General features: G+C 33.7%; 1 protein-coding gene across 5 annotated transcripts; it reads left to right on the top strand.

The window, feature by feature from the left end:
- The first annotated feature begins 362 nt into the window (after positions 1-362).
- LOC115956010 (uncharacterized calcium-binding protein At1g02270-like) lies at positions 363-10,113 on the top strand. Of its 5 annotated transcripts, none has more exons than XM_031074456.1 (10): positions 363-690; positions 794-898; positions 1,020-1,125; positions 1,961-2,181; positions 2,290-2,366; positions 2,498-2,612; positions 2,749-2,874; positions 3,854-3,964; positions 4,046-4,153; positions 9,654-10,113. In XM_031074456.1, exons 1-10 carry the CDS (start codon positions 577-579, stop codon positions 9,909-9,911), a joined length of 1,341 nt encoding a protein of 446 aa, XP_030930316.1. In that variant the 5' UTR covers positions 363-576; the 3' UTR covers positions 9,912-10,113. The 5 variants fall into 5 exon arrangements, with proteins under 5 accessions (XP_030930316.1, XP_030930315.1, XP_030930318.1 ...); XM_031074455.1 differs by having other exon boundaries at positions 9,651-10,113; XM_031074458.1 differs by lacking the exon at positions 9,654-10,113 and adding an exon at positions 4,612-5,158.
- The last annotated feature ends 282 nt before the right edge of the window (positions 10,114-10,395 follow it).

Below are 10,395 nucleotides of genomic sequence, written 5' to 3'. Positions count from 1 at the left end.
TGTGAGTGTGGAGATGTTCACCACTTACAACTTACTGGTCATCAAGTAACGAGTTGTGATAAAAGTAATGAACACAAATAAGAAGTATTAAAATTTTGTCACATTAGTGATTAGTAAGAAGGTTGTAAAATGGTTTTTAAGTGTCCCATCAAAGTGTGAAAATCTAGTAAGTATGGGGACAACAAATGATAAAACTATTAAAAAGGAGGCAAGATTGGATTTACCCATAGAATCAAATATGAAATATCCCCCTCACTCGCGAAGTCACTCTCAGCTTTCTATCTCAATACGGAAACCGTGTGCGAGTCTTTTATCTTTTTTTTGATGAGTGTGTGCGAGTCTTATATATACACAAACATCATACGTGCATTTATAGCTGTAAAAATTAAGAGCCATTTTCAAACTCATAAACATCACACATCCCATTTGCCAAAAAACAAATCAGACTTCCCAGACACAACCACCAATCTCTAGCTTTCTTTTCCTTCGTTTCATTCTCTTGCCAAGTAATCCATCCGCGCCAAAGGGATCTTTTGAAAAAAAGAAAAAAAGGGTCTTGAATTAGCACCCAACTACATGTCTTTGTTGTCAATGCCAGAGACAGAACAAGAGCAAGAACAAGAACAGGGTTGCTTATCATGCACCACTTTCAATATCCTGGCTCCCATTTACAAACGACTTGATCAACAGGTCTGAAAATTACTCACTCACTCACTACGACTACATCATCAATCAGTATCCCTCTTCTTATAACAAGCTTCACTGACTCTTTTTTTTGATGGGTGTGGAACAGAATCAAGGTCTTCGAGAAAGTGAGTTCAGGGCCATGTGGGTGAGCAGGAACCAAAAAATTTTGGATTGGTTGCTCTATAAATCTTCCTCCATCATCTGTCTTCAGGTGGATCTTCAATTCAGTATTCAACATTCACACACTCCCCTTTGCTAGATTTCTTGTTGACCTTAAGTGGACTAATTCAAGCCTAATTTTAGATTGTGGTGATTTTTGCTCTATTGAGTAGGAGTTCTGGGTTGGAAGTGAAGAACTTGTGCGTATGTACCAGGAGAGGCTAGGAGCTGCAGGCTATATCACCTTCAATCTTGCAAGAACTAACAACCGTGGAGATGGTATTTCCTTATTTTTTTTATAGCCTATATTATAAGTTCGACTTTGTCCTGCACCATTCTACCTTTTTTCTTTTGGTGTGGCTTGAATACACTATTGACTCCTAAACTTGAATGATTTTAGTCCTTTTGATGACATGGCCAACCTAAAAACTAACTTGTTTCGCTTCTTAGTGATTAAAAGCAATCCCTTTAAGTTTGTTAGGAACTAAAATTGATCACTTTAAAGTTTTTTAGGGACTAAAAACAATAACTTTGTTTGTTGGGGATTAAAAATGATTGTTTTATACTTCAGGAACTAAAATTGCTCATTGGCTAGAGTTTAGGGATCAACGGTGTATTTTGGCCTAGTTTTTTTTCCTGGGTATAACCTTTGGTTCTTTTGATTTTGTTGATTAATTCAAACTTAAATTGATTTCTAACAAAAAATTGTAGTATATCTTTTTAGTTTCAGATTCTGCATGTTACTTGCAAAATGAATAGATAGTTCAGTTAGTGGTTTTAGATTTTGGACTCATCCTTGTTGCACTTTTTTCCAAGAATTTTAAGTGCATCTATCACAATTTTTCGAGTTGTATTAGCTCAACACAGACAACCTCAATTGTCACTATGTGGTCATATATATAAGATGTTTCAAATGTTTCTACATTAAGAATTGCTTGGGAGCATTTATAGGCTGATCATCAAGCTTTAAATTTAATTACATAAGTTCTAACTATTCTTACAACTATTCTAAGTTATCCACTTAATTAATGAGATTGTTATTATGATTTTAGTGAGCTTTTGTAAGTACTCCTTGTTGCTCAATGAATTGAGATATTGTATTCGCTCTGTACAGGTCTGCTGACTGCCATACATAAGGACTACTTAAGGGTTCTGAATTATCGAGAGTTGCCTTTTAATGACTTTGGAGACCGAGTTGCTCAGCTGCTTCATGTTCAGTCAGTTGTGCCTTTTCTCCCAAACCGAAAGGGAAACATTGGACAAGAAATGCTTATTGTGAACACCCATTTGCTATTTCCTCATGATTCAAGTCTCTCTCTAGTAAGATTGCATCAGGTATATATATTTCCCTTATTAACAAATATGTTCCTGATACCATGGATTTTCTAGCCAAACTAACTGTGCCATTGCTTATCCTGGGGTTTCATATTTGTCTTCAAATAGGTTTACAAAATACTTCAATATGTGGAATCATATCAGAGAGAAAACAAGCTCAAACGAATTCCCATCATACTATGTGGGTGCGTATCTGTTTGCTTCTTTTTACAATTTTCCCCCTTACATTTGATGCTCCATGAGAAAGCTCTCTTACTCTTATATAACCTCCAAGATGGATATTTTAAATTATGTACTCTTTGTTCTACTTTTGTAGTGATTGGAATGGAAGCAAGCGGGGGCATGTTTACAAGTTTCTTAGGTCGCAGGGATTTGTATCATCATATGATGATGCCCATAAATATACTGACAGTGATGCAGATGCTCACAAGGTTTGTTGCCTTCAAGTTACAATTTTATTTTACTATTTTAGTGCCCTGGTATTTACTTGGCCGCTCATTTCCCAAACAAATAAAGCTAATCAATTACTATATTTTTTATGTCTATTTCTTTTTTAATGTCCTGCAGTGGGTTAGCCACCGCAATCATAGGGGAAACATCTGTGGTGTTGATTTCATTTGGCTTTGTAATCCTAACAAGTCACGCAAACCATTAAGAACAAGTTGGGCTGAAGCAGTTTTCAGTATAATAAAGGTGAGTTCTATTTATTATTTAGTAAAATATAGTTACATTTTCACTTCCCATTAATTGACAGTAGGGTAAATATGTATATTCTAAATGTTTCTTATGCCTATTTCCTGCCTGAAAGACAAATAACTTTAGATTGGGGAACAAAAAAGAAAGAAAAGGAAAAGATGTATAGAGTGAACATTTAACTTTCTCCACAATACCATATTTATGATTTTGAAACACTTAATTAAAGTAATTTCAAAATGGTATCTGCTGATTTCAGATTTCCTATATGCCATCCATCCACCAATAAGATCTAAAACTTATACATGGTATTGATTTCTCAGTAATAATAATTTTTTGTGGTCTTGAGCTCAATTTCTCTAAAAGGCTTATCGATTCCCTGCCTTCAGGTGTGACATATGTGGTATTATTCTTGAAAACTGGTAGCATCTTCTATCTTTACCAGCCCTTGCCCCACTCCTTTTTCCTGTTCTTTGCAAATTTCAGCTTTACATGAGTAAATTTTTCTGTAAAAGCTGTTTCTAAGGCCTGTAGAATATTTGCTCTAGTCTTGGTTGGATTGAGCTGGTTTAGCTCCCCTGTTTGACTTGTAGATTTGGTAGTGTTACTTATTGTACAGCTCATTAGTGAATGTGCAATAAGTGATCAATGCAACAAATATTATATATAACATGTATTTTGGTCATGACCATAGCCCAATATGTTTATGTCCAATTGTCCATGAGAATTGTGTGTGGAACATCAGCCTTGCTTGTTGTCATTGAGAAGAGTCAAGTGATTGAATAAATACTCTCCAGTTTACAGTTTTTGGACTTTTGTCACTCAGATGTGATTTAAATTAAGGGACGGGGAGCCAATTCTGGAAAATTGAGTTTGGAGAGTACACATGATATGGTTATCTTTGTTTGGCAAATACAGTTATAGAGCTTTCATTGTCTAATATGCAAAAATTTTCTTTTCTTTTTTTTTTGGTTTCCAGCATCTGCTTCGAAAAGCTTCACTGTCTGAAGATGATGCATTTGCCTTTCTCAAGGGTGACAACCAGGGTGATTTTATTACATTTTCTGCTCTCCAAGAAGCATTGCGCCAGGTACTTTATTTTATTAACTTTGCCATATGAGATGTAAATTTTAGTTACAAGATAAACTCACTGTGATCAAATGTTATACAGGTTAATTTAATTGGTCATCCTTATGGACTGAGTTTCCTAGAGATGAAAAAGCTATGGGCCCAAGCAGACATCAACGGAGATGGTGTTATTGATTATGAAGAATTCAAGGTATCTTCAAGTCCTAAATTGTTGAATATGACCTAAATTTTCAGTCATTTAATTGCGGAAGCCATGTCCAGTCAAGAATCTGGCCTTTCCAATCTATCGTTATCTGAAATCTGGATACAGGAATCTGGTTTTGTGAATTATATTAGATTACATCATTAATTCCAGATTGATATACTAAATAAGAAAAATAGATGGTGAAACTTGTCTATTTTCTTAAATTGTTAGGGTTTTGTCCAAGCATGTATCTAGAATGTGGCACATTTCGACTTTCTCTCTCTCTGTGTTTCAAACATACACACACACTCACTTAACTGGCTAATTATATGATGTTCTTAGCTGATTCCTTAGCGTGTAATAGCATCATACTTGTTTACTTAAGTATGCAATATATTGCGCAATGCAGTGCTCTTTACTGCCTTTGATTTTGAATAAAATAATAACAAATGACATTGCAGCAGAAGATTTGGAATCCTAAATGGTCGGAGCAAACGGAGGAGTATCTTGAGACAATGATTGAAGAGCCTAAAAAGGGCACCAACGAGGAAGCCATTGGTTTCAGGGTGAAGAATGCACTTCTCTTCCCCCGGGAAGCGGAGAAAGCAATGTGGCCTGAAAACTACTCTCTTTCTGATCATGCTTCGTTAAATGTTGTCTTTTCACCGTTAAGTCTTCAGTGTTTTTCAGCCCAATAATCATATCTAGGCACACATCTGTAGATACGGCACTAGTGAAACCTGAGAACCTAACAATGAAGAGCACAATTAGAACACTGTAAATTGTAGAGGAACTTGTATCTTTAGCCTATAGAAAATCTGCTGCTGGCTGCTCGTGTTCAGAAAGACCAAATGCTCTGGAGAGTTCTGTAACCAGTTTTGGTCGGCCCCAGCTAGTCTTTTCAGCCAGGACAGAAATGATGTAATATCACTTTTGATTTATAATGTGAAATGCTTAACCAGAAACAACTAATTCGATTGATTAGATGAAAATGCTGACTTTTTAAGTTAATTCATATTAGTATAATAATGTATGATCCATTTTTTGATGTGATGAGTGTTAAGTCCTTTCATTACCTGCATGACTTTGGGCCTATTGGTGGCAGGTAATTTTGAAACTATGTTAAAAGATAGATAGGGTGCAAAGAATGTTGAGAAAGAATTGAAGTTGCAGGCATTGATTAACTCTGCTGCATTTCTTGAAACTGCTCCAAGGTTTGTTATATGTCTTTTAAAAGTTTGGGCCGACCTTAAAAGATTTCAAAGTAGCTGCCTATTAATATGGTACAAGTATACTTTAACATATTTTTACTTGTGTTTGGATTAGCTTTTTGCTGAAAGTTGGTAAAAAGCCCAATTGTGTTTAGGAGAAAAAAAGAAACTTTAAAAACTATACATGAAAAATAAGTTAATTCCATTAAAAAAAAAAAAAAAAACAAATAAGCTAATAAGTTAACGGCAAAAAAGTTCATCCAAACATATTTTGTTCCAGTAATAATCTACCAAATTTCTAGTTTAAATCCGCTGAGCTTAGTCGTAATAATTATCTAGCTCATCTTTTGTGGCAGATTGGGGACTCCAAAATAATGGAGTAGATCCTCCCAATGAAAATTAATTTTTAGTAACAACTGACATGATAATGTATTTCTTGTCTCCCATATTATTGGTCTTTTATTTTATTTTGGGACATCCCAAAAAAAAATCATTTTTATCAATAAGCATAATATTAATAATTTTCTTAAACCTTTTTTTTTTTTAATGATTCATTTGTTACCATGAAAAATGGAGATTTGAATTTGAACATTTTCGTTTAAAACACTAGGATTTGTCAATTGAGTAACAAAAACATTGACATAATTTTATCAACTTATCATTTGCTTTATTGGAAAAATCAATACTCTTTTTTACTTGAGTTTCAATTAAATATGATAGTTTTGAAAATTTACATTTATTTTGTTTTATTTATTTTTATTTAAAATGCATAAACAATGTTCTCTTAAAAAGTTGGTTGGTTTTCTTGAATATAACTAAAAATGTAGGATAGAAGGAGTATATATTTCATTAAAATATTACCTCAAATTTATTTAGAAACTAATGTTGTCCCTATTTTTTTCCAAGAAGCAGATGAATATCTTTCTTTCATTTTTATTTTTTTGAGAGAGAGAGATGAATATCTTTTAAGCATACTTTTTTTATGCATCATAAATTTAGCTACTTTAAGAAAATGATGATAAATGAGACCTATTTAGGATAAAGTACTAATTAAGTTTACCATAAAATAAATATCTACTCTTATAGGTAACTTAGATACTTAATAGAGTAAGTATCTAGTCATTATTATATTCTTAATGATATGGGACAACATTTATAGGAGATTTTTTTTTTTTTAATAAAAAAATTTTTTCTTTATTTCCTAGCTAATTGATTAAATGAGGAGGAGGATATTTTATTTATTTTTTTTTTTTATAGAGGAATTGGAAGGATAAGAGTTTTATTTTGAGAAAGTGATAAGAGTTTTTTTTTTTTTTTTTTTTTTTTTGAGAAAGAAACTGATGGATTTTATTAATAAAATTCAACTACATCCAATTGTAAAATCAAACCAATATGAGATGGGACATCTTCCATCCATACTTGAAAATCTGGTATGCATAATGCATTTTTAGCTAGACCATGAGCAACCCCATTGTCGTTTCTCTTAATGTGAGAATACAACAATCCTTCTCTACGAACATGTGAAAACCTAATACAATGAAATAACCTTGCAAAACATTTAACATCACGACTAAGTAAACCAAAGGATTCCAAAGACTGTGAATCTGCATTCAAAGCGTTTATTACAATCTCTGAAACTCCCTCTGGAGTGACATCTTCCAAACTTAGATCAGCATCCAACTGTAAAGCCTTCGATATAGCCAAAGTTTCAAGCTCTATGACAGTTAAGGGGAGAGGGATGATTCCGACCATGTGTGCCAAGTCTTTTCCTTGGCATTCTCGGATGATCACTCCAATCACTGCCATATCTTCTACTTGAAACATTGTATCGATATAATTTTTGGCTATGTTTGTGAGCTGGTTTGGATTGCACCAAGGTTGGTTTATTCTGACTAGAATCTGATATGTCCATATTGACCAAACCGTGACTGAGAACCACTCTATATTCTGTTTCGTTCTGATCATCCACGACAGCCCCTCTTTGAAGTCCATGAATGCTACTTCCACATTAGAACAGTGAGGAGAAAGACTACACATTGAAGCATAAGAGTTGAATGAGTGGTTTTGATTATTCAGTATATCTTTTGAAGAGAATATTTGCTAGTGGGGAACGTAACAAACCACCAAATATAAGGGAGAAAGTTTATAAAACACAAAAAATTCATAATAATTGATGTAGCAAATTGTAAGTGATAAATAAAAAAAGCGATATTTGTGTTTGGTTAAATGAGGGACTTGGTTTAGGTCTAATGCATCTAGTGTATTGGACCCAGTCAGATAATGACACGTGTCTAAAAGTAGATACATGTAATCATTTGAACAGATCCAGTATTACTAGATACTAGACTTAAGCTTGACTTTCAAATAAGAATTAATAAAAACTTGTCAATTCAAATGTTATAAAATATATATATATATATATATATATTATAAAAATTTTTGCGTACGTTAGGCGAAAAGATCATTGAACATGGGCTGATTGGTTTCAAGATGGAAAATGAGGGGCAATGAGATAATGGGGTCAAAGCTTAGGCAGCAAGTTTAGGTCCAGCATAAAAAAAATAAAAAAAGCAAGTTTAGGTCCCACCGAATATTTCCATGACAAATTCAAAGGAAATTATTACTACTTGTTAACGAAGATAAGAATGTTGACAGACTGACACCTCATCCAAGCCCAACCAAATTTCTTATTTTAGAGGGGCCATAGTAAAAGGCATAATTGATTTAAATTTATAATTGGCCTGGGTATATTCGATGTGCAATTGAGAGGTCACTACTAGAATGTTATGGGCAAGTCGGCAGGCAAATTGTGTTACATACTCTTTGTTATATTCTCCTATACATTCTAGGTAAAATCGTATTTTAAAAGCACTATTTCAATTATAATCAAAATTTAAAACATAATTTTCCAATATACCCGAAATTGTGTTGAAAACACAATTTCAACTGATGTAACATGGGGTGTCCTGGACACAAGATGTATGAACTACTGACAGCTAATACATGGTTAAAGAAAAATGTTCTTTCACTACGGCCGATCCAAAACTGTCTAACTCAGGTCAATGCAATAATTACTAATATTTCATTTCTCTTTCAAAACACCATTCCTTCTCTGCCAGCTCCTGCTTCTTCTAACTATAAATTTTCACATCCAACCAGACATAACACACGCTACTACTCTTTATTACTTGCTACTACTCTCTTTGCTTTCTTTTTATATTTTCTCTTCTTTTTAATGAAAGTTGAAGTTTACTAGAGATGATAAACATGACATGAATGAAATCAATGCCTGTGGGATTTATGATAGCAGTATTGCCAAACAAAGTTAACCATATCATGTTCATATGTATATGATATGGTTAACTTTGTTTGGCAAATACTGCAATCATAAATCCCACCGGCATTGATTTCATCCTGTCATGCTTGTCACCTCTCGTAAACTTCAACTTTCTTTAAAAAGAAAGAGAAAATATAAGAAGGAAACAAAGAACCCCAACAACAAAAGGAACAGAAATAGTCAGCAAAGAGTGTAGCAAGTAATAAAGAGCTATGTGTTATGTCTGGTTGGATGTGAAAATTTTAGCTACTTAGCTTCCTATATGAGATGTAAATTTCAGTTAAAAGATAGATTCACCATGATCAGATGACCTTATACAGGTTAATCTATTTGGTCTTCCTTATGGACTGAGTTTCCAAGGGATGAAAAATCTATTGGCCCAAGCAGACATCAATGGAGATGGTGTTGTTGACTATGAAGAATTCAAGGTATCTTCAAGCCTTAAGTTGTTGAATCTGCCCTTAAATTTTCAGTCATTTAACTGCAGAAGCCAGGTCCAGTCATGAATCTGGCCTTCCAAATATATTATTCTCTGAAATCTGGATACAAGAATCTGGTTGTGTGAAATTATATTAGATTACATCCTTAGTTCAAGATAGATAACACTAAATAAGAAAAATAAGTGGTGAAACTTGTTAGTTGTTAACAACATAACAAATTTTGGGATCTTATTATTATTATTATTTAACTTGTCTATTTCTTAAAGATTATTATGTGATTTTACACATCAGTGTTAACTAGGAGAATTGTTAGTGTTTTGGCCAAGCTTGGGCAAGTATCTAGACTCTGGTACATCTGAATTCTCTTTAACTCACAAACACACACACACACAGGCTATTATATGATGTTCTTAGCTGATTCCTTAGCAATTAATAGCATCATATTTATCAGTATGCAATGACATGCTCTTTACTGCCTTTGATTTCGAATAAAATAATAACAACATACTTTGCAGCAGAAGATTTGGAATCCTACATGGCCAGAGCAAATAGAGGAGTATTATGAGACAACTATAGAAGACCCTAAACAGGGCACCAACGAAGAAAACATTGGTTTCAGGGTGAAGAATGCAGTTCTCTTCCCCTGGGAAGTGGAGAAAGGACTGTGGCTTGAAAACTACTCTCTTTCTGATTATGCTCCACAAATTGTTATCTTTTCGCCTTTATTCGGTATTTTTCAGTCCAATAATCATACCCTAACATACAACTGTAGATAGAACAATGAAGAGCACAATTAGAACAATGTAAATCTTTGAGGAACTTATATCTACAGCCTATTGTAAATCCTCTTCTGGCTGCTCGTGTTTGGGTAGACCAAAGTTCCGTAACCAGTTTTGGTCAGCCTCTGCCAATCTTTTCAGGCCAACACAGTAATTATGTATCAGATTTGATTTATAATGTAAAATGTTTAACCAGAAACAACTAGTTCAAGGGATTTGAAAATCCTGACTTTTAAGTATGACTTAATTCATATTAGTATAATGTATGATCATTGTGTGATAAGTGTTAAGTCCATTTCATTACCTGCGTGATTTTGGACCTATTTGTGGCAGGTGGTTTTGAAACTTTGTTAAAAAATAGATTGGGTGTAAAGAATGTTGAGAAGGAGTTAGAATAGCAGGCATTGATCAAGTCTGCTGCATTTCTTGAAACTGCTCTAGGGTTTGTTAAATATGTCTTTTGAGATATGGCCTAGCTTAA

Source organism: Quercus lobata, chromosome 8 (genome assembly GCF_001633185.2).
Source record: "Quercus lobata isolate SW786 chromosome 8, ValleyOak3.0 Primary Assembly, whole genome shotgun sequence".
In the NCBI taxonomy this organism is placed as follows: Eukaryota; Viridiplantae; Streptophyta; class Magnoliopsida; order Fagales; family Fagaceae; genus Quercus; species Quercus lobata.
Note: the sequence above shows the minus strand (reverse complement) of the source record. Positions and strands in the feature narration are given on the sequence as shown.